Genomic DNA, 27,610 nt, shown 5'->3' with positions numbered 1-27,610 from the left:
TGCGCCACCAGGGAAGCCCGGTGTAACACTTTATATAGTCATCTTAGTAATGTTCAACAAATACTTATAAATTGATTTCAAGTAAAGAAATGTGTATCCCCCATCACAAATTTTTGGAAATGTTTCCATAAGAGTTAAGAAAAATTCAATTAAAGAAGAGATGAAGATCATGAAAACAGCTGTTTCAAAATTATTTAGTATTATGGGAAAGGAAAATGTGAACTTGCATAAGCACTTTTTCATAAGTTTATCGACCATTTGGATCCCTTTTTATGAAGTGCTCCTTTGGGTCTGCTAACTTAGTTATCTTTTTCTTATTAACACTACAGGAGTTCTTTATATGGTCTGGATATGAGCCTTTAATCAATTTTATAGGTTGCAGATATCATCTGTCACTCTGTGGCTTGTCTTTCACTCCCTTAATGGTGTTTTTTGATGAACAGGAGATCTAATATTAAGGTGATCCTATTTACCCATCTTTTCCCTTATAGTTAGTGCTTTTGGGGAATTTTTGTTCACCCCAAGTTCTTGAAGATATTCTTACATTATCTCTCTCCATCCCAAGTTATCTTCTAAAACTATTTTTCTTCACTGTTTACATTCAGAGCTTCAATCCACTTAGACTTGATTTTTGTGGAATATTACAAGGATAGGGATCGGGTTTCATACTTTTCACTGTAAGTATACCCAGTTGACCCAGCACCATTTATCGAAAACAATTTCCTTTCCTTACTTCTGTGTAAAGATGCCTTTGTCATAAATCAAGTGTCCAGATATGTGAGGATCTTTCTCTGGACTCTCTATTCTGTTCCACTGTTCTATTTGTCTGTCTTTGTACCAATGTCATTATGTTAATGATTTATAGTAATTTTTGATATCCAACAGAGCAAGTTCTCCTACTGAGTTTTTTTCCTTACTGTGGTAAAATATAACATAAAATTTACTATTTTATCCATTTTTAAGTTTACAGTTCAGTGGCATTAAGTATATTCAGATTGTTGTGCCGTCATTATCACCATCCATCTCTAGAACTTTTTCATCTTGCAAAACTGAAACTCTGTACCCAATAAACACTATTTCTCCTTTCCCCTCAGCCCCTGGCAACCATCATTCTATTTTCTGTCTTTTTGAATTTGACTACTCTAGGTACCTCATATAAATGGAATCATACAGTATTTGTCCTTTGGTGACTGGCTTATTTCAATTAGTGTAATATCTTCAAGGTTTATCCATGTTGTAGCATATGTCAAAATTTCCTTCCTTTTTATTGATTGATTGATTTTGGCTGCATCGGGTCTTAGTTGTGGCACATGGGATCTTTCGTTGCGGTGGGCAGGCTCTTTGTTGTGGCGCACAGGCTTCTCTCTAGTTGTGGTGTGCAGGATTCAGAGTGTGTGGGCTCAGTAGTTGTGGCACGCAGACTCTCTAGTTGTGGCATGTGGGATCTTAGTTCCCTGACCAGGGTTCGAAACCCTCTGCATTGGAAGGCAGATTCTTAACCACTGGACCACCAGGGAAGTCCCCAAATTTCCTTTCTTTTTAAGGCTATTGAATAACATTCCATTATATGTATATACTACATTTTGTTTATCCATTCATCAGTCGGTGGATACTTGGGTTGCTTCCACCTTTTGGTTATTGTAAATAATTCTCTCAAGTTTTCTTCTTCAAGAGAATCTGGTCTATTCTTGGTTCTTAACATTCCATTTAGAATCTGCCTTTCAGGTTTCAGATCAACCTAAGGAGAACTATCATCTTTTCATTATGTTTCTCTTAATCTTAACACGATATCTCTGTTCATTTTTGTTTATTTTCTTCGTAATAATAGCTTTCTAAATAGTGTTCTTGTGCATCTTTTGTGACATTTGTTTCTATGTATTTTATTGTTTGATGTTATTTTCGATGGCATCTTTCTAAAAGTTTTTATTTTTTAACTGATTGTTGATGGTATATAGATGTACATATACAGTATACAGTTGATTTTTGTTTTATGTTCTTTGTCTAGCAACTTTACTAAACTCACATATTATTTCCAATGATGCAGATGAAGATTTTAAAAGCTTTCTACATGCAGTCATATTATCGGCAAATAAGTATAGTTTTATTTCTTCCTTTCCAATATTTATACCCTTATTTCCCCATGCTACATACTGTGTACTAGCCAGGACCTCCAGTACAATGTTAAGTAAAAGTAGTAAGAAAGGATATCCTTGTCTCATTCTCTATCTCAAAGGGAAAAATTTAACATTTTGTTACTAAGTATGATGTTGCTGTAGGTTTTTGGTAGATGGCCTTTATCATAGTAAGGAAGTTTCTTTTTTAAAAAAATTTATTTATTTTATTTATTTTTATTTTTGTCTGCATTGGGTCTTCATTGCTGCACGCGGGCTTTCTTTAGTTGCGGCGAGCAGGAGCTACTCTTCATTGCGGTGCGTGGGCTTCTCATTGCAGTGGCTTCTCTTACTGCAGAGCATGGGCTCTAGGCACACGGGCTTCAGTAATTGTGGCACACAGGCTCAGTAGTTGTGGCTCTTAGGCTCTAGAGCGCAGGCTCAATAGTTGTGGCGCACGGGCTTAGTTGCTCGACAGCATGTGGGATCTTCCCGGACCAGGGCTCGAACCTGTGTTCCCTGCATTGGCAGGTGTATTCTTAACCACTGTGCCACCAGGGAAGCCCCAGAAATTTCTTTTTTTTGGTCCTTGTTTTCAAAGAGTTTTAAAAATCATAAATGGATATTTAATTTTATCAAACACTTACCCTGCACTTATTGAGATAATCCTCTTAATTTTCTTTTTTATTCTGTTAGCAGAGTGAATTAAATGCACATATTAGAAAAGAAGAAAGGTTGGACAGTAATGAGCTAGGCATCTATCTCAGAAAGTTAAAGGATTCCCCCCCTCCTAGTTAACTGCTAAAAATAGTATTTGAGCCCATCATTCCTACTGAAATCATATTGCAATTTAAACCACGTTTTTGCTATAAGAACACCTACTAAGATTTAAAAATACTCCCTACTCTAAAGTAGAGTTGAAATCTCTCATTTATAAATGGAGATATAGCATGGAAACTGAGAATAACAGTTGATGCCACATGAACTGGCAAACACATATTTTTGAATATTTTAATTTTATAATTTTTAAAACATTCTGGGCTGACTCACTTATTCTGGTAATGGCATTTTGGATTCCTATGCTAAGAATTAAATCTATCACTTTCTAGTAGGGCTCAGAAATAGATTTTAGGCTTTAGAGATGTAGAGGATGTATTTGGTATATCAGGAACATCATATGTCATCAAGTAGGTAGTTCCATTCTCCTGGATAATGATCTAAAATAGTGGTCCCCAACCTTTTTGGCACCAGGGACCAGTTTCATGGAAGACAGTTTTGCCATGGACTGGGTCGGGGGATGGTTCAGGTGGTAATGCAAGCCATGGGGAGCGGCAAATAAAGCTTCTCTCGCTCACCCACTGCTCACCTCCTGCTGTGAGGCCCGGTTCCTAACAGGCTGCATACCGGTACTGGTCTGAACCCCGGGGGTTGGGGACCCCTGATCTAAAACATCTACTTCAGTGTGATTTTGCTGCCTCCTTTTACCAATTTTAATTCATGAGTCTTCTTGTAGAAAGGCCTAAGACTTGACCTAGTGGGTTTTGATACAGTCAACTTAGATGGACCATAATTCCCTTCCAAGACTGAGGGTGAAAGATTCTGTGAATCAGAGGTTCAGATGCCTTCACAGATAAAATGCCCATTTTATAGATTATTTAGATAGCTGTTAAGATATCCTACTTCCGTCTTCTAGCTTCTTTACTGCTGACTTTCAGTCTAGAAACCGTGATAATTTAGAAACTGATTTAGTCTGAGTGGAATTATTGATGTTAGATTTAGTTCAGAGAAAATAAATTAATTCTGTAAAATGGAAATGTGCTGAATATCAACTGACAATAATTCACTCTAATTTATAACTTAATAGTTATTTAAAATGCAGTTATTGGCCTTTGAGTCTTTTTTCTTTATACTCACCTGTTATTTTAGGTTGCCAAAGCTGAAGACTTCCTTCTTAGCTGCTGTTAAATATTGTTGGTTAAGCACAAACGTCATTATCAAGAAAACAGGAAGCTATGTAGGAGAACATGCCAAATGGTGAATTAATAGTCAGGGTAAAGGAAACTGACGTAGACTCAGGGAAGGAACCCTAGACTCATCTACTTTGTTCTTTTTAGGTGGCTTGAAGAATAGAAATGGTTTGTCATTATTTTTTCCAGAAAGTATGTCAAATAATAGGTTTAGCATTAAACTAGAAAGCATATATTTTGCATTGTCTTAAAAATGCTGATGTCTTAAATGTTGTAGAATATCTTCATATAACTTTGTTAATCAAGATTAATTCTTGGCTGTCACTCAAATCATATAAAGTGTTGTGAAATTGCCTACCTTTTCCTCTTTAGAGTGAAACTCTACTAATTAGAGTTCGATCTCAGTAATTAGGAACAAGTAATAATTTAAAGAGGATTCAAATCCAAATTTATGTTTCACTATTTATTTAAAGAGTTTGCTGAATAAATCAAGAGTGTCAACATTGTAGTGCCTATTTAATCAAGTTATAAGGTTATAAGGGCCTTGTTCCCTCTTTTGCATCATTGATTCACATGTATACAGTTCATATTACTGAGAAATCATTTTCTTTTCATTAAAGCACATGTGGTTGAACACTTTTTGGCAACTTATTGTCAGCTTTTACTTTCCATTATTATAAGTACTTAATAAAAACACATTTGTTGAAAAGAGTTATAATTCACATTTTTCAGTAAGTCTGATGGTTTCCCCTTTAATTATTGAGAGATGATTTAGTTTGGTGGTTAAGAAAATGGGCCCTGGAGCTAGACATCCTGGGCTTGGATCCCAGCTCTGTCACTTACTAGCAAGTTGCATGTCTTCTGTTTGCCTCAGTTTCCTCATCTGTAAAATGGAGATAATAACAGCATCTATTTCTGAAGGTTGCCGTGGGCTTAAATAGTTTAATCTAATTAAAGAACTTAGAACAGTGCTCGCCACATAGTAAATGCCCAAGAAATGTTAGCTGTTGTTGTTATTATTATTTATTGTGAAAATAGAGTAATTTTAGGTAATGACTTTAAGTTTAAATTCTGAGTTGCATGTACAACTCTTCAAAGGGAGGACCTTCCACAAATAGTCACACTTTTAGCTTTCTCAGAGGTGAGGATGAGAGCGCCTTCCCAATTCCAGTTAAATCATCAGTTTTTGTCAGGAAAAGAGCACTAGACCGGGAATCAAGTCTTATGCAAACCTTTCATTCAGCAAACCTTTATCTCCATACATAGTCGGTGGAGTAGCCACGTTCTGGACACCAGTGCTGCTAGGCTTGGGCTTCCCTGGGGGCACAGTGGATAAGAATCTGCCTGCCAGTGCAGGGGACACAGGTTTGCTCCCTGGTCCGGGAAGATCCCACATGCCGCGGGGCAACTAAGCCCATGCACCACAACTACTCAGCCTGCGCTCTAGAGCCCGTGAGCCACAACTACTGAAGCCCGCACGCCTGGCGCCTGTGCTCCGCAACAAGAGAAGCCACTGCAATGAGAAGCCCGTGCACCGCAATGAAGATTATTAGCCCCCGCTCGCCGCAGCTAGCGAAAGCCCGCGCGCAGCAATGAAGACCCGATGCAGCCAAAAATAAATAAATAAAAATTAAAAAAAAAAAATTAAAAAAAAAAAGAAAAGATGCTTAGGCCCAGGAGACTAAGATGTGGCCAGAAGTGGAAGTGGTTTCTAATCTGTTGTCATCTGTAAAATGACAGTTTTTGAGCTTAGCTGATGATTACCGTCATACAGTAAAATTTCATCAGTGCTGGGTGCTCAGCACTGTGCTAGATGCTGTACTAAGACATTTTTAAAACTGTAAAGCAGTTCTTGGCACCAAGAATCTTAGATCTGGTGGGAAAAACAAACCACAATTAGAAAATAGATCAATAATAATATTGAGAGTCATGATTAGATGTAAAATAAGAGATCATAGGAATGAGAGTATAAGAAGGTTATTATGCTTAGCATTTCAACGTGCCAATGGTTAGCTGCAATTTCTGTAATAAAGAACCAGAGTAAACTGCCTGATTTGTTGTTAACCTGAATCCCCACTTGAGAATTCCCACTTGCATAATCTTTTTAAAAGGGAACTCAACCCACTTTGTTCTCCCACATGTTAAACTTTAAAATCTTGAGTCCCCAGTATATTGAGGTAATTAGAATTTAGTGAAAGATACATTTTTAGAGCATAGTTCACCCAAAAATCCTTTTTATGTTATAATGCCAAGATATGTGTTTTGTTCTTGTCACTGCTGTATTCCCAGCACCCAGCACACTGCCTGACCTATAGTAAGCACTCAAGAAGTATAGTTGAGAGGGAATTCCCTGGCGGTCTAGTGGTTAGGACTCCATGCTTTCACTGCTCAGGGCGTGGGTTCAGTCCCTGGTTGGGGAACTAAGATCCCACAAGCCTCTGCATGGTGTGGCCAAAAAAAAAAAAAATTAAACAAACAGAAAAATATAGTTGAGAGACAAATTTGAAATTACATTTAAATTGTCAGTAATTTCTAAGTCATTTAAAAATTATTTTACTATTAAAAGATACTCAGTTTGGAATATTGGTTTTTTAAACCTTAGATCTAACTGTGTGTTAGGACAAGTTGCCATTATACAAATATAATTTTAATGAAGTTGGTAACTTTTTATTTACTAGCATTTTCATACTTGTGTAAGGAAATGCCTTTCTAGGAGAATGAACTTTCCCACTGTATTAGTTCTCTGTAACTGCATTTGACTGCAGCTTCATGGGAGGCCTTACACAGTTCTGGTGGAAGGGTTCCCAAACCCTGCCACATAAGAAACTGTGAGAGATAATAAATGTTTGAAATGTGACATTTTGTGATATCACAATATAAAGACTTTCATATACTTTACCTGAAGGCTCTTTTATAGGTAGATCATCCTGCCTTCTTTCCTTTTGTAAAGGAGTGAAGCACTTTAGAAGAAAAAGATAAATCAAGCCATCATAGCCAAGTTTCCTGAGGCAAATATAAAAAGAATGTATTTAGCTTTAAAATATTTATATAATTGTAGAATAGTTCATGTTCATTATTAATCAAAACGATGCAGAAAGGTAGTTGGAGAACATTCTAAAAATCACCCCAAATCCTGCTACATTTTGGTGACGGTCCTTTTGAAATCTGTTATGTACATAGACATACACACACATTGATCTATCTTTTCCGTACGTGGAGCCATACTATCCATATGTGGTTTTCAGTATTTTTTAACCCATGCCCTTTTTTGATTAACAGAAAAACACTCTTTGAGTGTGATTTGAAATTTTATGGTATATTAAATAACATGACCAAAACCAGTTTTATTTTATTTTTTTATGTTTTTTAATAAATTTGTTTATTTTATTTATTTATTTTTGACTGCATTGGGTCTTCGTTGCTGCTCGTGGGCTTTCTCTACTTGCGGTTGAGCGGGGGTTACTCTTCGCTGTGGTGCACGGGCTTCTCATTGCGGTGGCTTCTCTTGTCGCGGAGCACGGGCTCTAGCCTCTTGGGCTTCAGTAGTTGTGGCACACGGGCTCAGTAGTTGTGGCTCGCGGGCTCTAGAGCACAGGCTCAGTAGTTGTGACGCACGGGCTTTGTTGCTCCGCGGCATGTGGGATCTTCCCGGGCCAGGGCTCGAACCCGTGTCTCCTACATTGGCAGGTGGATTCTTAGCCACTGTGCCACCAGGGAAGTCCATCCAAAACCAGTTTTAGACAGAGGTAATTTAAAAAGGGGAAACATTTTAGTTTAATCTTAAAAGAACCTTTAGGTAACATGACATTGGTTTGTTTCCCATAAAACTATTTATCCTAGGTAATATGGAAGACAGAGCATAACAAGGTATTTTAAATAATTTTCTCAGTATTTAATTGGAGGAGAAACTGCCTACTTTTTAGGAGAGAGAGACCAGCTTAGCCTTTCTTGCCTGTGTTCCCTTGAACAGTTCAGTTCTTGGCCCCAAATTTGTGTATATCTCTCAGCAAAACAGAAGCCCTACAGTTCACTGGAGATTAGTGACATAACCTGTGTATACTCCTGTTTGAGGAGTATTACCCCTGCCACCATCCCCACTTCAAGTAAGTGATCTGTCCAACAACAGACAGGACTCTTCTAAGGTGAGTTTTTCTTCTATCTTTTCTTCTTTTTCGTGCTGTGTTAGTGGCCTGTATAGATTGGCTGGCCCACCCATGGATCTGCCTCTGTGTCCATGTGAGATTTGGCTGTCATCTCACACTTCCAGCTCTTGACTTGCCTTCTCCCTAAACGTGTGCTTCTCTGCTAGTTGCCCCTGTTGAATAAATCTTCTTGTCTCCCTTGCCACTGCTGTTTCCCTCATCCAAGTACCTAGCATCATTCTTGGCCTGAAATGGACTTGTTTCTGGTCTCCTCGTTTCCGTTTTGCCTCTTTACAGTTCCCTTTTCCATACAGTATACTGGGTAATCTTTTAAGAGCTTAGAATCAGATAATATTACTCTTCCTAAAACCTTCCTTTGTGCTTAGAGTAAAACCTGAATCAACTGCCACCACTTGCAAGGCTCTGCGTGGTCTGTCCCTTGCTTAATCTCTTGTCCTAATCTTTTGCTGTTTTCTTTCTCAGTCACTCTGCTCTAGCCGCATTGCCCAGACTTAGCAAGATTCCTTCCCCCAGAAATATCAGACTTGTTCCTGCCTTCACGTCTTTGCACCAGCTGTTTCCTCTGGCTGGAACGCTCTTCCCCAGAGCTTTGCATGGTTGGCCCCTTCGCGTTATTCAGGTTTCAGATTTCACCTCCTCCAGGGGTCTTCCCCAGTCTTCCAATGTAATGTGGCTCCTGTTTTATTGCAGCTCGCTGTTTTATTTTCTTCATCACATTTAGCAATCTTAAACCATCTTTGTGTGTTTGTCTCTTTTTTTATCATTTCTCCGTCCCTCGCTAGAATTTAATTATCGTGAGACTGTAGCTCTTGTCTGTCTTGTCCACCCTGTATTCCTAACACATAGAGCAATGTTCAATAAATCTTATCTAAGTGAAAAGAATCAGTGAGTGAATCACGCAGGTGGAGGAATGTATTTTTTTACACCCTGAGGTGGCTGGAACCAGCCCTTCAAGGAGGAAGGGAGGAAGGTGAAGAGGCAGAGCACAAAAACACTTTCCTAGTCGTGGTTAAGGCATAAAGTGAATAATATAAAGTGTGGCCCCACTGTGAATGTAAGAATTTAGAAACTTAATTCACATTGAAGAATGATGAGTTATTCAAACAAACCAGAATCAGATTAATCCCGAGGATTTCCTGTACTATTAATAACTTCACTCATTAAGCGATGTAGGTAATTTGATGATCTTCAAGACCCCAAAAGACACTTGATTGAATACTTAAAAAAAAAATCATTTAAAAACATTGCTGGTTGAGTATAATATACGAGAAAAAATTCTTAGTGTTGCTTATAGGGTCATTTCTGTCCGTTTGTATTTTATAATGCGAAAATTTATGTGTTTTCCATAAGTGTTTTCAAAGAACTACTATGTTGTGGGCTAGGAAAGATTATACTATAAGAGAAATATTTTAGTACCTTTAAGAAAATGTGCCCTGAAGAATTTTTTATATTGAAAAGGAGACTGTGTTCTTAAAACCTGTAAAAAAATTAAAGTAGATTACTCTGCAATGACTAGTGCAATTTTGTTTAGTTTATAAACTAATATTTTTATTGGCCACTAAAGATAAAGAGGAATAATCAACCTAGTGATTTATGTTAAATACATTAAAGTTTCTGTCTGCCTCTTTTCTCTTTCACATTCAAATAGTTTTGGGGAAAAGTAATAGTTAATCTGAGATCTGAGTTAGTTTTTTTTCGAGCCAGCACTTCTCAAATTTAGTTTCAAATGACTGTTGCCCTTCAAAGTGGCCATCTCAGAAAGTTGTACATTTGTTCTAACAATGCTTCCATTCCTTAAACTACTTCTGTAGGTTCTTTTTCAGAAATGTTTCATAGGCGGTTTTGGAATTATGAATGAAAATTAGCCTTCTTTACAAATTAAAAACGTTGCTTTTTTTTTGACTACATGAAGACATACAACTTCCTTAACTGACTTCGTATTAATATTTTATTAATTTATGAAGCCAATACTGCTGTTATGCAGTTGAAGTTATGACGCAGAAGATTATGAGAGATATCTTACAAAGTAAATCTCTGTCAAGAACAAAGAGTATTGTATAACTTTGTGCAGTAATAGATTAAAAACAACAACAAGCTGTTGAGACCTGGGTGACTACCTCACCCCCCTTTTAGATTTGCATTTTATCTGAAACTGAGTGCACTGCATTGTGCTCTGCTACAGATGTACGTTATGGGGTGCCAAACCTAGAGGAAGCGCCTTATTTTCGGGAGAAGAGAGAAAACCATCTGGTACCAGAAAAAGGCCAAAAGTGGGCTCTTTTTAGTACTAACTGAGCGAAAACTAAGAGTCTATATTTAAAATATGACCATAAAACTACTCTTCTTTTACAGTTCTTGGCATCAAAGACTACAGACCTGTTTTGGATCATATACCTGTTTTCAAAGTCGAGATACACTTCTTTGAGAGAAGTAGTTGAAGCAGTGTTGGTATTTATTGTTAGAAGGCATATAGGTTTTATTGTGGGATAAATGAATTATTTGTTTGAGTGCGAGTCTTGTTGTGTCTTGGCCTCCATGACCATTAAGGGCTTTTATTTTGTTCTACAAGCCAGTGTTTTAATCGTTTGTCTTTAAGGATCACTTTTTATTAACTTATTAAATATTGTAAATATGCGGGGTTTTAAGAAACTCTTTTCTTCTCTTTCTTTTTTTTAAAGCTGCACGTCATTGACTCCTGGACCCAACTGTGACCGATTTAAATTGCACATACCATATGCTGGAGAGACATTAAAATGTAAGTAAATGATGACTCTTTTACTGAAAAATGTAGATTACAGTGCTAGCTATTGGATTTTGTGCTTTAGTTTGTATTTCTGGCTTTTAGGTGTTATCTCCTAAGATACTGATCAGAAGGATTTACCACTTTTTGAAAATTTGTCTTTCAGTCCTAGTTCTAGTCAAAGTAAGGCATGCAGCTCAATATCAAAATAACAAACAACCCAGTCCAAAAATGGGCAGAAGACCTAAATAGACATTTCTCCAAAGAAGATACACAGATTGCCAACAAACACATGAAAGAATGCTCAACATCATTAATCATTAGAGAAATGCAAATCAAGACTACATTGAGATACCATCTCACACCGGTCAGAATGGCCATCATCAAAAAACCTAGAAACAATAAATGCTGGAGAGGGTGTGGAGAAAAGGGAACCCTCTTGCACTGTTGGTGGGAATGTAAATTGATACAGCCACTATGGAGAACAGTATGGAGGTTCCTTAAAAAACTAAAAATAGAGCTACCATGTGACCCAGCAATCCCACTACTGGGCATATACCCTGAGAAAACCATAATTCAAAAAGAGTCATGTACCACAATGTTCATTGCAGCTCTATTTACAATAGCCAGGACATGGAAGCAACCTAAGTGTCCATCGACAGATGAATGGATAAAGAAGATGTGGCACATATATACAATGCAATATTACTCAGCCATAAAAAGAAACGAAATTGAGTTATTTGTAGTGAGGTGGATGGACCTAGAGTCTGTCCTACAGAGTGAAGTAAGTCAGAAAGAGAAAAACAAATACCGTATGCTAACACATATATATGGAATCTTAAAAAAAAAAAAAGGTCATGAAGAACCTAGGGGCAAGACGGGAATAAAGACGCAGACCTAGTAGAGAATGGACTTGAGGATACGGGGAGGGGGAAGGGTAAGCTGGGACAAAGTGAGAGAGTGGCATGGACATATATACACTACCAAACGTAAAATAGATAGCTAGTGGGAAGCAGCCACATAGCACAGGGAGATCAGCTCGGTGCTTTGTGACCACCTAGAGGGGTGGGATAGGGAGGACGGGAGGGAGGGAGACGCAAGAGGGAAGAGATATGGGGATATATGTATATGTATAGCTGATTTACTTTGTTATAAAGCAGAAACTAACACACCATTGTAAAGCAATTATACTCCAAAAAAGATGTTAACAAAACAAAAACAAAAACAAAAATAAAGTAAGGCAGTCGGCAGGGAGTAAGTTGTGGTCAAGTGGGCATGCACACGTTTTATCTTTTTTAGCAAAGGTCAGAAATACAAATGGCTACAAGGTCAGACTGGTAACATGAATGAGGGAAGCAGGCTAGGTGTGGCAAATTGGGGAACTCCTACCCAGTTTCGAGGGGTTGCCCTTACTGATTTATTGAGTAAAGGCAGAAATCTGAATTTTTATTTGAATTCTCAGTTTTAGATGTAGGCCACTTCTTCAAAATTACAATGTGGGCCAGCATTATGCAGGCCAAACCAATGTGTGTGTGCGCTGCCTTGAGCTCTTGGACCACTGGTTTGTGACCTCGATGAATAGTATGCAAGACCTACTGTAGGATTTAGTCCACCATCTACAGCATCTGCCTAGGTTGCATCAGCCCTTCTCTGCCATAATTACCAGTACTGAAGCTCTAGCCTAGTGTGGAGATGATGATAGCTTTGGTTGGTTAGTATCAATAATCTCATCAGGAGTTTTCTTTCTTGAAACTGTACTAGTGAATGGGGTATGAAAGTCTCTCAATTATACAGAGGAATAAAGAACAAAGATGTTGAAGGTGGGACAGATGGGTAAGCGGTGCCTTTCAGACCACTCTAGGCTAGGAAAGGCCACATCTTAGTATTCGTAGAATCACTTTATATTAATTTACCAAATGCAACGTGAACCAAAAAATTTGTGACATGCTGACTTGCTAACCTTTCATTGTTAGATCATTCTCTGGAAACCATTAAAATACAAAAGAATTTCACCTGTCTGAGGTAGTAGGGACAGACTAGGTTGCTACTTTTTTTGGGGAAAAATATTATTGACTAAATTTGAAGAAAATGATCAAAGTAAATCATTCACATTTACTAAAAATGTAAATAATTCAAACATTTTTTAATACATGAAAACAGTAGTCCTCTGTTCCATTTCTCCCTAGCCCTAGTCCTGTTTCTCAAGGGAACCACTTAAAATATTTTTAAAAAAATTGTTTCAGTGTTTAGTTCTCCTGGGGATGATCGCCCCATATCTAAGTAATATGCTTATGCCTCTGTTTCTTGGCTTATCAATTTTAGATATTACTATCTTTTGATTTCCTGCTCTGATGCATAAGGTATCAGCCTATTTTCACTGCACCCTTTATCTCTCTCTTCTCCTCTGTAGTGTAGTTATACCACCACTATCGGTGCCTGTGTTGGTTACCCTGTAGCTTCAAATTTTTTCTTTTCTTTTCTTTTAAAGGATCATTTAAAGCATTGTATTATATAGTTAAATGAACAGCTCCTAAAAGTTCTTAGTAAGTGCCTGGCACACAGTTATCACTGTTATTACTTAAGCAAAATCTCTATGCAGTAATGATGACCGCTTAGTATGCTTTTATTTAGTTTCCCGTTAACCATAGACAGTGTCTTTTGGCTCCCCACTTTGTAAGATGAAGATATTAGCCCCTGCCCTTCCTTCCATTCCTCTTCCTCACCTCCCAGCTTCTGTCTTCTGTTATTTTCCTTTTGCATTGTCAAGGGTGATAACTTACTGTCTGTTCTAAATCTACAGTTGCCATCTGTGCCTTGTCTACAAATTGCTTGAATGATTAACTCTGCAGGCCTGCTCCTGCAGTTATCACTATGGGATTTACCTTTATTATTCTCTTGGATTTGACCTTGTAGTGTAGAATCTGTGTATTGAAAATTCTGTGTTTTTAGAATTATGTCTTGGTAAACAGGTTACCTTGTTATTTTGCTGGACCACAGTCTCAAACAACTTGCTCAGATTCCACTCCTCCCTCTATCCTTCCACCTTTCCTGTAGCTCCTCTGATAATTTTTTATTAACACAGTCATAATTAGGTATCTTAATTTTTTTTTTTAAATAAATTTATTTATTTATTTATCTTTGGCTGCATTGGGTCTTCATTGCTGTGCTTGAGCTTTCTCTAGTTGTGGCGAGCGGGGGCTACTCTTTGTTGTGATGCATGGGCTTCTCATTGCAGTGGCTTCTCTTGTTGCTGAGCACAGGCTCTGGGCACATGGGCTTCAGTAGTTGTGGCACACGGGCTCAGTAGTTATGGCTTGTGGGCTTTAGAGCGCAGGCTCAGTAGTTGTGGCACACGGGCTTAGTTGCTCCACGGCACGTGGGATCTTCCCGGACCAGGGCTCGAACCAGTGTCCCCTGCATTGGCAGGCGGATTCTTAACCACTGTGCCACCAGGGAAGCCCAGGTATCTTAATTTTTAAGAGCTCTAAGAGCTCTGTTCCTCTTTTGCAACATCTTGTTCTTATTTTATGAATACAGTATCTTAAAAGTTTTCGAAGGATATAGTTTTTTTTTTTTTTTTTTTTAGTTTTTTTTCTGTTTTCTGAATTATTTTGATTTTCCCCAGGGATTATATTTTTATCATCTTTTATTTTTTTACCTCTGCTATTCTATAGCCTTTCCTCAAATAAAAGATGGGTTTTGGTTGTCCATTTATATATAAAACATGATAAAACTCTGATTGGGACTTCGGTATAGGCAGGACTTAATTGAGTATGTGGGTTAATGGTGGGCAGGCTGTTAATATGAGCACCCCTATGTGTCATATTTGGAGTTCAGCTGTTCTGGCTCTCCCCCAGATAGCTTATTCTGTTTTTTAAGAAAGTCTTCTAAATTTTTTTCCTGGGGATACACATCTGGCCACCATGCCATTTTTGGGAGATGGGTATATATAGATTATTGCCTGTGGAACTTTTAGTCAGTCTCCCTGTTCTTAGCCCCTAGTCTCATTCTTGCCTCTCCTTATACCGGATGACTACAAGTTTTTATGGCTTTACCAGGACAGATGGCTTCCTCTTCATCAGTAGCCTCTTCCTCTCATTATTGCAGCCAAAGCTTTCTCTGCCCTATCTCTTCAAGTACTACTCTTCCATCTGCATTCTGCCTTCTAGGAATTTGTGGAAATGTTGCTACTGTTTTCCCTTCCTCTTCACTCTCCTGTTGTTTTTGATTTTTATATTTCTGTTCCTCCACTATCATTTAATGAGAGGGTGGGTCTTAGAAGAGAGAGGAAATAAATGTTTGTGGTCAGTCCACAGTCTTGAGCCAGAAATAATGTGACTTCACAAAGATCTTTCTAGCTGTATGAGTTTATGTTAGGAAGCATTTACTAGTATCCTGTATCCTCTCACTACTGTAAGCTTTTATAACTTTGGTGATTAGGGTATTTGGACTGGTATTTACCATATCTTGTAGTTATGTCCTATTAAGTTATTGCTTGATATCATCATTATATGCTAGAGACTTAATTTAGCCTGTAGAATGCTCTATAATAATTGAGTAATAAATGAACTTTATAGACTGAGATTCTTGCACATTAAGGTGAGTCAGACTCCTAGCCTTAAGCAGTCCACAGCCAAATAAAAGGAAAAGACAATTGACTATGGAAACTGTATATACAAAAGTTTATTGAATTGGAAAAATAAGAATGTGACATTCTGTTACTTGTATCAGTCTTTTGCCAACAGAAATTCAATCTTTAGAAGTTATTTATTGTACAAGGAATTTGTAATTGGAACATCGCTCTTAACAATTCAGAAAACAGGAAGGACATACAGTACTTTGCAGATTTGGAGTCTGTTTCTATTTTGTCTTTATATATTTTACTCTGCCTTCTCAAAGCAGATTAATGACAATATTATGTAACGAAATTTTATATTTTGAGATATTTTATATACTAGGAAACAGTTCTTCTATAAATTTTGCAGTTAATGATAGTAAGAATGAAAGACAAAGGAGAGGGCACATTTCTACTCATGAATTCATGAATTTATTCCTACAGAATTACCCACGTGTAAAATGAAATAATTGAAGTAAAAAAGACCAGAAGATTACAGTACATTAGGAATGACGTTATTGTCTCCTCAGCTCTTTTCAATGTGAAGAGAAAACTGTTGGGCATTGAAAGCGTTGCCAATTTGTGTAAGATTCTCATGGAAAATATCAAAGGATATCTGAATTAAAGAGAAGTCCTTCTAACACAACATCGTAAAGCAAACATGCTCCAATAAAAATTAATAAAAAAAAAAAGTCCTTGAATTTCATGATTGTAGAAGAGACAACTGGTACTTACTTAAAGAGGATTGGAAAAGTGAATCTTCAGTGATCAAATTGATTTAAATAAAACAAATGTTAAGATCTAGGATGGTGCCACTAAAATGAGTGAAAATATGCCCATTGCAGCAAAATTCACAGAGGAAGATCAGCGAGATTCTTATAAATGCATATTTGTAAAAATAGTCACGCGCTATAGCACTTAACTCTTGAAGAAATTATTGTTTGTGTTTTTTTGTGTCCTATTTAAATAGGGCGGGTGTGAAGCTGTTTTGCTCATATTTTATTTCTAACCTGTACATTATTGCCTGGTATTTAGAGGGGAATTTGTGTTTGTGGAATGAATGGACCATGTTCATTCTTTGGATATGATAATGAAGAGGTTTGATGAGGAAGTGACAGAACTCTGAAATATTCTCAATTTTACAAGTTTTTTGAGTAACACTATTATGTAACTATAAAGAGAGATAATTGAAATATTTTAAGTTATAGCAAGCAAATCTGTGGCCGAAATCAAATGGTTTCCTAACACTGGTTTCAAATTTGAAATTATCTTTTGTTTAAAATTTCTATTTTTCATACTAACAATTTATTTTAATCAGGGACTGTTTGGTTATAAGAAACCCATTGGAACAAGCATAAACTAAAGAGTTTGTTTGTTTGTCTTTATAAGGAATTAAGTGAACTCCATGGTGCCCAAGGGCAGGAAGTATAGCCAGGCCTCATAGGGACTGGAAGGGTGGCAGACACAATAATAGCTGGTCAGCATCTGTGTTCTTGTACGTCTTTGTCTTCCTCCCGAAACATATTTTCCTGTCACCATATTCACTTTATTCTTTTTCCCCCAGATTTCTGTTTCTCCTCATGTAGAGCAGAAATGGCTTCCTGAGCCCCCTAGGACATGGTGACTAAGTTCAAGGCCACGAGAAGACAGTCTATGGTCTTCGAGTGAGAGGGTCTGTTTGGCATCTTGGGCTGGGTGTCCACTTGGGATCCAATCATATAGCGAAGAGCTCTGGTTCATGTATTATCATGGTTACTAGAGGCCAGTTTAACACAAAGTGAGCGTGGGCTGGGCAGGTACCCAGAGAGGTATCTATTACACTGTTTCAGGAGTTCTTTCTAAAGAGATTCCAAGTGAAACTAGAAGCATTTTGCCTTTGTCTTTAGCAGTAGAAGCAGTGCCATTGTTTATCATCTGAGAGGAATGATGAATATTTCAGAGCCATTTGTGACAGAGTCAAGAAGTCATGCCAAAAAATTATCTCCAAAGGTTTTGAAGTTGAAAGACTTTCCCAGAGGAAAAGCCTTTTTTTCAGAGGAAAAAGTGAAAAAAAAAAAAAGATTATGATTTGAATGATCTGTTATGTCTCTGTGTCTTCAGAGGAGCAGTATAAAATCGAAGCATTTCCAAGGCTTCGATACTGTGTCACTAAATTTAAATTTGTATTTTTTGGAGAATGATTACAACAAAAGGAAACCAATCTCAGAACTGCTATTTAAATGGAATGTATCATTTAATTAAACAGTGGTCAAATATACACAGAGATTTTTATAGACAAATTGTAAATAGTGTTCCAGAACTTCTGCTTTACTGAATCTTGAAATTCGACTTCATTTTTATCCTATCTCAAGTGGTTTGGCTGCCCTGTGTGTGTGTGTGTGTGTGTGTGTGTGTGTGTGTGTGTGTGTGTGTGTGTGTATGCATTGACACAGTGCTTCCTGCATCTCAGGTCTATTATATATTACTTTGTCTTAGCCAATCAGCATAGTAAACTCAGAATGCTCTTTTTTTCTGCTCTTTGTCCTTTAAAGACTTCACTTATGTAGCAGTGTGTAGAGACACTCAAGGGCTTTGCCTGATGGCTGTCAAACATAAACTAAACGCCAAACTGGTAGCACCAGAAGGTCCCAGTGGTGTTTTGGAGAAGTTTGTTGCATCAGCTGAAAGAGATATTAAGGTTCTGTTGATTTAATCTTATCTGTAAGAATTTTGCCCTTTGCTTGGTTTGTTCTTATACCTTATATCCTGAACTTTGGTCAGTAGGTCCAAAGGTTGGCTGCTGTGGCTGTAGCTGTTGGCAGTCTTGTTGGGATGACAGTGTTATTTTATGAAAAATTTCTTGTATTGTTTAAAATAAATAATCTATTTGGAAAATGTTAACCGAGTAATCTTTCTGCTTTAACCTTTTCTCCCTTCCCTTCAGTATTTTAGCGACCGAATCCCACAGCCTAGCATTCGAGGCTGTCACAGTCTGCCCTTCCAGCCTCTCCTTGGGCCCCCTCGGTGGAGCTCAGCTGACGACAGTCCAAGTCAAAAGCCTATATACATTGTACTGGTTGAAGTAGATTTTTTTTGATAGTAGCTTTTATTAAGATATATTTTACATACCATAAAATTTGGTCTTTTTAAAAAAAATTTATTTATTTATTGTTGGCTGCGTTGGGTCTTCGTTGCTGTGCGCAGGCTTTCTCTAGTTGCGGCGAGCGGGGGCTACTCTTCATTGCGGTGCGCGGACTTCTCATTGCGGTGGCTTCTCTTGTTGCGGAGCACGGGCTCTAGGCACGCGGGCTTCAGTAGTTGTGGCTCGCAGGCTCAGCAAAGTAGCTTCTATGTAAAGAAAACAACCTAGAAACCAATAATCACATTCAAAGTTACTATTAAACCAATAATCACATTCAAAGTTACTATTAAACATCTGTGCATTTTGATTATTTACAAAATATAGATGATTACCTCATTAAAGGTTCTCTCTGATCTTGCATCAGCCTCATTGTAACTTCACAAGCTCTTCGAAAAAGACCTTCTGTTCCCATAGGACCCATTCCGTTAACCATATTATGAGTCAGGCGAAATGGAACAGTTTCTGGGACCTCAAAGTTTTCTCCCTTAAAACAATGAATTTCATTAAAAAGTAAAACTTTTGGAATTTTAAAATCTTTATGCAAAAAATTTAGAGCTTTTAGCAAAGAGCAAACATACCCTCAAAATATTTGTATTTGCAACTTACATTAGAGGCCTACATCCTGAACGAGCCATATGACTCTACCTTTGCTTTTGAGGAACTGAAACACAACTCCTTGGATAAGATCTAGAGGATGGATGGATTCATCTTTCACTGAATTACTAAAGTGAATAGCATTATAGAGCAATATTTATGCATTCAATATTTAGCCTTATATTAACTCCCTTAATGTCCTTCTTCAATAGTATAAAGTAGAAACAAAAATACTCTCATAATTTTCTTCTTTTCTTTAAGACTTTCACTTTAAAACAGGAGGGGAAAAGAAATAGCCAAGCATTAGATGCTCACAATCCCTGAAACAGGAAATGTAGCATGTAATATAATGAAGTCCGGTTCATTTATTTTCTGCCATTCTCTAACACCTGCCTTTCCTAGGGCTTTTCCATCCCTAAATTCCTCTCTTGTATGAATCCCCTGTACCAGTGGTTTATCTTTGATTTGTTTTCAGTTGGGACTGTGAGTCACCTTTCTTGGTTTCCTGTGACAGCAGACGGCAACCCATAGAGAATGAGGGTGAAGGAGAAAGTGGGTTTAATTATTAGTCTGCCTTTCAGGATCATAACTTGGAAAATTGGAGGGGAGCCTTAAGGAGAGTCCAACAACCTTATTTTATTCCCAGACCTCAGTCTGGACCTACAGAATCTGAATTTCCTGTGATGTTTCCTAGGTATCTGCATTAAAAAAAAAAAATTCTTAGGTGCTGCTGCCAGGTTTGGAAACAATCACATTAAACTACTCTGTCTCTCTAAAAAAAAAAAAAAGCCTATATACAAGTGATTTGCTTGTTGTACTTCTCAAATATCCTGCCTTTCTTCCTCTTTCTACTTTTGTTCACACTGTTTAGTCTTCAGTAGGATGGACCAAGGCAATAGTAAAATGGCTGGACTGTTCTGTGACATATTTGGTTCTTCATTGGCACTTGCCAACCTGCTGCTCTGATGGCTGTGCTCTCTGTGAGGCTCCTTGGCTGGGACTCCAGGATCACCTGCAAGGAGAGGAGGATTGAACCAATTTTACTAGGACTTGTAACAGTTGCACTAAGTAAAAAGTTGGACACAGAAGTCCAGGGATTTAGTTTGGCATCATGCCAAGAGGCATTATAATTTTTCTTGGTAGTATATTTCATTTTACTTTATTTTTATCTTTTTTATCATTTTACTTTATTTTTATCTTTTTTATAATAATCTTTACTTAAAGATTATTATTATCTAGCGTTCAAGGTATTTTTAGAGGCTAATTAGAGAGGCAGGTCACCTTTGATTTAGTGAATGTTCTAAAAAATGCTCATTGAAAGTCAAGTAATAAGTGCTAATTTTGTGGATTAGAGATTAACTCTCCCTTAGATTTTGAGGATTCCTTTGTCTGGTATTTCAGAATGTTTCTTCTTGGAATTCATGGAATGTTGGAAGAATTTTTAATAATAGCAACTAACATTATTAAAAATTTGTAAAGTCAGAAGTCAGCTTAGTTATAGGCTAACTATATATCTATAAAATCTGGCTTTGATGCCGATTATAGTTTATTAAAAAATGACTGATAAAATTGCTAAGACTAACTTATTGAGCATATATTTTATAGAGAGTTAGGCTTATTTATATACATCTTCTCATTTAATCACACAGTAACTTTGAGATAGAAATTTATATCCCACTTTTTTATATTAACGTTATGGAGGTATAATTTACATAAAATAAAATGTACCCATTTTAATGAACAATTCCATACATTTTGGCAGCTATAAATAGCTATTTAACTACACCACAGTCAAGACGTAGAACATTTTCATCCTCCAAAGATATAGAACATTTTCTTTCCTCCACAAGTCAGTTCCTTCCGCCACCATCCCCCAACCCTTGATCCTTATCTTCTCTCTGAAATTATAAACGGTTTTGCCTGTTTTAGAATTTCATATAAATGGAATCATATACTATGTAGTTTTGGGTGTATGGCTTCTTTCATTCAGCTTAATGTTTTTGAGATTCATCTATACTATTCCTTATATCAATGCTTTGTTCCTTTTATTGCCAATAGTAGAACATTGTATGGATATACCACAGTTAAAAAAAAATTCATTCATCTGTTGAAGGGCATCTGAGTTATTTCCAGGTTTTGGCTTATATGAATAAAGCTGCTGTTAAATTTTTGTACATGTCTTTTTGTGGAGATATGTTCTCATTTTCTTGGGTAAATACCTAGCAGTGGTACTGCTGTGTTGTAAGCTAAGTGAATGTTAATCATTAAACTGTTTTCCAAAGTGGTTGTACTATTTTACATTCCTACTAGCAATTTACGAGCTCTCTAGTTATTCCATATTCTTACCAACATTTGATATTGTTGGTCTTTTAAATTATATTTATTCTAGTGGATGTGTAGTGGTATCTCATTGTAGTTTTGATTTGCATTCTCATGTGCTTATTGGCTATTCATATATCTTTTGTCAAGTGTTCAAATGTTTTGATTGGATTGTTTTTTTTTGTTGAGTTGTAAGTGTTCTTTATATAGTCTGGAAAGAAGTTGTTTGTCTGTTTGTCAATATTTTCTCATACGTCTATGGCTTCTCTTTTCATTTTCTTAATGGTGTCTTTCCAAGAGCACAACTTTTTAACTTTGATGAAGTCAAATTTAACATTTTTTCTTTGTTGTTTATGCTTTTGGCTTCTTGTTTAAGAAATCTTTGCCTACCTGAAGGTCTTAAAGATTTTCTCCTAGAAATTTTATATTTTTTGCCTTTAGCATTTTGGTCTATGATCCAATTTGAGTTAACTTTGACCATATGCATGTTAATTAACCATTTAAGTGTGGGCCCATTTCTGGACTTTACATTGTATTCCACTGATATGTCTATCCTTTTGTGAGTATAACTCTGCCTTGATTATTATAGCTTTGTAGTAAATCTTTAAGTCAAGTACTATAAGTCCTACTACTTCTACTATTTCTATGTCCATAGAAATTTTAGAATTAGCTTGTTAATGTCTGCAAAAATCCTGCTGAGATTGCATTGAATCTGGAGGTCGATTTGCGGATAATTAAGATCTTAATAACATCGAGTCTTCCAATGGATGAAAATGATAACCTCTCCATTTATTTAGGTCTTCTTTAATTTCTTTAAGTATTTTGTAGTTTTTAGTGAGCAGGTCTTGTACAAATTTTGTTAAATCTACCTCTGAATATTTCATATTTTTTGATGCTAATTTATAGTATATCTATTTTCAACTTTCTTTTTCTAACTCTTTGTTGCTAATATATTGAAAATATAATCCCCCCATATTTCTTTTTCTTGCCTTAGGGCACTGACTAGAGTCTCCTACATGTTGTTGGATTCAAGGGATGAGAGCAGACATTCTTGCCTTGTCCAGATTTTAAGGGAAAATGTACAGTCTTTCACCATTAAGTATAATATTTGCTGTATATTTTTCACAGACACCCTTTATCAGTTTGAGGAAGTTCCCTTCTATTCCTAGTTAATTGAGAGTTTTTTGTTTTTTGTTAAAATCAGGAATGGATGTTGTATTTTGGCGAATACTTTCTTCATCTATTGAGATCATCATGTGGTTTTTAAAAAATTTTATTAGTATGGTGGATTGACTTTTGAATGTTCAACTTACCTTGCATTTCTGATGTAAACTTCAGTTGGTCATGATGTATTAGCCTTTTTATATGTTGTTGGATTCAATTTGCTAAATGAAATAGTTTAGAATTTTGCATTTATGTTCATGGATGATATTGGTTTGTAGTTTTCTTTTATGCTTGTTACTGGTTTTAGCATCATGGCAAAACTGACTTCAGAACAGAATGAATTGTGAAATGAGAACCATTTTCCTCAGTTTTGGGGAATAGTTTGTGAAGAATTCATATTATTTCTTCCTTAAATGTTTGGTGGAATTCTCCAGTGAAACCACTTTAAAGTACAGATTAAATTTCCTTAATAGATATAGAACTTAGGTCATCTACTTCTTCTCAAGTGTCAGTAGCTTGTATCTTTAAAGGGATTTGTCCATTTCATCCAAGTTGCTGAATTTATTGGCATAATGTTTTTCATAATGTTCTCTTGTTTTTTTTTTTTAATATGTAAAATCTGTAATGTTGTCACATCTGTTCTTCCTGATATTGGTAATTTGTTTCTTCTTTTTTCTTTTTACCAGTCTGGCTAATTTTTTAATTTTATCTTTTCAAAGAACCATCTTTTGACTTTATCCATCTTCTCTGTTGTATTTCTGTTTTCTATCTTACTGATTTCCATTCTGATCTTTGATATTTCTTTCTTCTCTTACTTTGGGTTTTCTTGTTCTTCTTTTTCTAGTTTATTAAGTGGAAGCTGAGGTCATTGATTTGAGATCTTTCTTTTATGATATTGGTGTTTAATGCTATAAATTCCTATCTAAGTACTGCTTTAGCTCTGTCCCTCAAATCTGGATATGTTATATTTTCATTTTAGTTCATCATATTTCTTATTTCCCTTTTGATTTCTTTTTTGACCCATGGGTTATTTAGAAACGTCATTTAGTTTCCAGAATTTTCTAGATTTTTCAGATATCTTTCTTTTAGTGATTTTGAATTTAGGTCCATTATGGTCAAAGAACATACTTTATATGATCTACATCTTTTAAAATTTACTGTGACTTGTTTTATGGGTTCTGGTATGGACTGTCTTAGTAAATGTATAGCATCTTGTGAGGGTACAAAGTTGGTGTCAGTACATGCCTACGTTTCTGTTAATTAACTTTGTATCTTAGGATGATTCCCTTTTTTTGCACGATTATGGTACTGGCAATAGTGACTTCATATCAGAAAAGAGGGACTAATAGTTTTTCAGAATAGGTAAAGCAGAGACTTCTGGTCTGACCTAAGAATTAAAGGTATTTAGGAAACCAGGTTCTTAATGGAAGTGTATGGAGGGCCCAGATGTGCTTCTGTTTCTTTTGAACTAGTCCTTTTTCTTTATTATTTTGGCCCTTAAGGGCATTGAGCTGCTCTCACCTCCAGGATATTTCAACAGAAGTTAGCATAAGACCTTTTGGGACATTTGATGGGCATTCCAGATGGCACAGGCACTCCAGATCACTTCTGGTTGCACGGCAGGCTTTATGTGGCATTTTCTGATTGCTGATCTCCATTGATTTTCACTGGATCATTAGTCTGCTTTAGGGGAAATAATTGAGATTGCATATTTCCATTCTCCCAAAGGATATGAACCATGTCTAAATTTCCTAGTATGTGGCATCATTCATATTAACTTGTATATGTTGATTCTTAATAAATCAATCTCTGTATTTATTTGTGTGGCAGATATGGCTCTTCTGTTTCTATCAAAATAAAAAATGAGACTTCTATTTGATATAAGCAGCCTACCTCTTCATAGAACAGTTCTTTTAATACTTTTCCCAGGCTGCTGTCAAACCTCCAATTTATTGAAATCCTTCTTCACATTTCCAGAGTTAGGCGAGAGATCTTTTGATTCTTCTGCTGGTTCTATATCAGCATATAAAAAACAAAACCAGCAGTGGCTTTACCCTTCCCATTTCCCTTTTGATGCCATTCACATTAATACCATTAGTAACAACCCCACCAAAAAACAAATCAATCAATAAATAAGATTCTTGTTTTTCTTCTGCCTTTGGCTACAGGGCTTGGTTGTAAAAGGAAGAGAACAAAGTGTTTTAGTAGGATCATGTCTTTAGTGGTGGGGAATTAGAGCCATTAAAAAAAATAAGCAAGTTAAAAATTGTGGCCAAATAGGAAGGTGGATGCGAAGGGATTTAGGAACTTCCAGGGAGGTCTCTAGACTTCAGATGAAGTCCACATACATCTAACTTGTGGGGGAGGTGAAGGGACAAAGGAAGAGAGAGAGTTAACCTGAGGAGAAAGAGAAAGAAATTTTTAAAAAAGTTTTCATGCAGTCTGAATAAAATTTATATTTCCCCCCTCCTTGGGCCTTAGAAATTAGACTCTTTTCCTATTATTGTCGCTCTATATGGGAAACCCTGTTTGATCGTGGTGCTGTAAACCTAAATTGATGTGGTTGCATTCAGTGTATAGAAAAGTTCCAACTCCATCTCTAGTTAGTTCTTCCTTTGTACTTATGCCTAAACCTCTCCATCTGGAGAAGTGCCAATTTGCCACTAAATTTAAATAAATAAGAACATTTCTCATCAATAGGGGTGGCAAATTTAGCCCCTCTTCAGAGCACTGAGCAATTTATGACCATATGTTAAATACCATAAAACAGCTTTAAAGACTTGGTCCCTGGCCATTGCCAGATTGCACCGTAGGAGTAGGCAGCACTGTGAGGGGCTGGGAATGTTTCCTCCGGCCCTTGGAGGCCTCCGTAGCTCCCTGATGTCACAGCCAAAGAGGCCTGTTTTCAAACATTCCCTTTATAAAGGTGAAATACTAAAAGATTCCATTTTGGCATTTGGGTGCAAAGAAGGCAAGGCTTCTTTTTGATTTTTAAGGGTCAAAATTAGTATGGAAAGTGTTGTGTGGGAGAATGAGTAACTTGGCAGCAGTGAGTCCAGAAGGCAGGTCTAGGAATAGGTAATAGATATCCTACTCATTCTTTTTCTTGGAGCATGAACTGGACTTTTATAAGGCATAAGCAAACCAAATGTCACATGTTTCTCAATCGTTTTCATTTTGCCAACTTTTATGGAATTAATATTAATGTTAAAAACAATTTTTAAAATTTTGTCCTATAGGGCTGCCAGTTCTAAGGATTTCTTTTCTTCCAGGAGGATGACTCATTATTTGGTGAACTCCAAATATTAGTTTTTCTTCTTACCATCATCACAGCCTGTGAATCATTTATGGCATTCAGTGGGCTTGTGGCTGAGAAAATGAAGGTGTGTGCCAGCAAACATGTGATTTTTGGTCACGTAAGTGCTGTAGGACCTTAGATGGACTTCTAACATGTGAGGAAACCACTGGTTCAGGCAGGGGGCAGTGTTATTAAATAGGAATAGGCACCAAGAAGCTTTGTACAAGATGTTTCTGACTATTCTCTCTGAAGGATAACTCTTCCTACAAAGGAAAATGATGAAATTTGGCTGTCAAAAGTCCAGGATTCCTAGCCTTCTTAAATGTGTAAGTGCCAGCCCGAGGGCTGATTTCCTGTCAGTTCCTGTGTGGTCTGCACTACATCCTTCTTGCAACAGATCAGTATTTTAGGTCATCTATCATAACTGCCATCCTGTAAATTCTTGGAAATTTGATCTCAGTTTGCAGAAGGCAGCTGGCATACTTCTCTAGGAAGTGCAGCTGGAGAGCTCCTGTCTCCCTCTTCCTCAGGCCAGGAAGTACCCTATTGTTATTCATCGTTGCTTTCTTCCTTTGAAAGAACAAAAATCTTCAAAACTTTGGCAACTTCTAAAAGTGCTGGGTAGCAGTTTGAAATTACCTTTTCCATTTTGTCGGTCTAGGGCAAAAACTTGAGTGATCTTTGACATCATTTGTAAATCTTGTCTGTTTTTTTCCTAACACATGTATATGCATTAGTGGAAGTTTTCCCCCCATTGCAAATGAGTCATGCTTAAGTCTTCAGAGTCACATGGGGTACTTCATTTTATTTCGGGCTTTGATTTTCAAGGATATTCTAATGACTTGGGCCATGTTGTTGCCCAGTTATTTCTTCTCTGTGTGTCTTCCTCTTAACAGTGGGAATTTTCAGTTCCTGCTACCAGCATCCATTAAGACTGTTCACCTTGGATATGACTTCAGTATTTGCATTGGATTTTCACTCTTTGGAAAGCAGAGATAATTTAAAGCACATGTCTTCACTACTTAATGTGAAGATAAATGTCATCTTAGTTCTAATTTGTCATGCCACAGTGGGTGAACTATGTTGTGGGACTTAGAAAAGAGCAATTTTCTTACTTTCTTATGACTCGGAGGTCACATTTTGACAACTTGATTTTATTCATGTAGAATAGGAGTTACCTTTAGCCCGGTTCGTCTGAGAGAAGAACCTGTTTATAAAGAGAATACAGACCCAAGCATGAGTTATTTTAAGTGGCATCCTTAACAGTCTGTCCTGGAACACATCATTTCTACTTCTGACTCTTCTTTTCATATTTATGAAAACCCCATCTTCTGTGAGGTTCAACATCATTAGCGTAGCTCTCTGTTTCTTTTGTGTTCTGGTTCTTAAGATGAGAGGAAAGGAGAGAGAAATTGTGCTGCTTTACAGAAAAAGTGAACTTTCTGAAGGTGGATTTTATGTCAGATTTATGGACATCAGGCAGTATCATCATAGAAACAGACTGAATCCTGATAATGC

At 36.8% G+C, this 27,610-nt stretch overlaps 1 protein-coding gene across 4 annotated transcripts in view; it reads left to right on the top strand.

Annotated features, from left to right (window-relative positions):
• BABAM2 (BRISC and BRCA1 A complex member 2) overlaps positions 1-27,610 on the top strand; it is a 450,608-nt gene that overhangs the window by 35,153 nt on the left and 387,845 nt on the right. For all 4 annotated transcript variants that reach the window (XM_082357625.1, XM_082357623.1, XM_082357624.1 and 1 more), the window contains exon 3: positions 10,920-10,996. In XM_082357625.1, coding sequence (XP_082213751.1) covers positions 10,920-10,996 — 77 coding nt within the window. The remainder of the gene's footprint in view (positions 1-10,919; positions 10,997-27,610) is intronic.

This window comes from Balaenoptera borealis (assembly GCF_965194805.1).
Source record: "Balaenoptera borealis genome assembly, chromosome: 15".
NCBI classification, from domain to species: domain Eukaryota; kingdom Metazoa; phylum Chordata; class Mammalia; order Artiodactyla; family Balaenopteridae; genus Balaenoptera; species Balaenoptera borealis.
The sequence above is the reverse complement of the archived record's forward strand: the minus strand, read 5'-3'. Positions and strand labels throughout refer to the sequence as shown.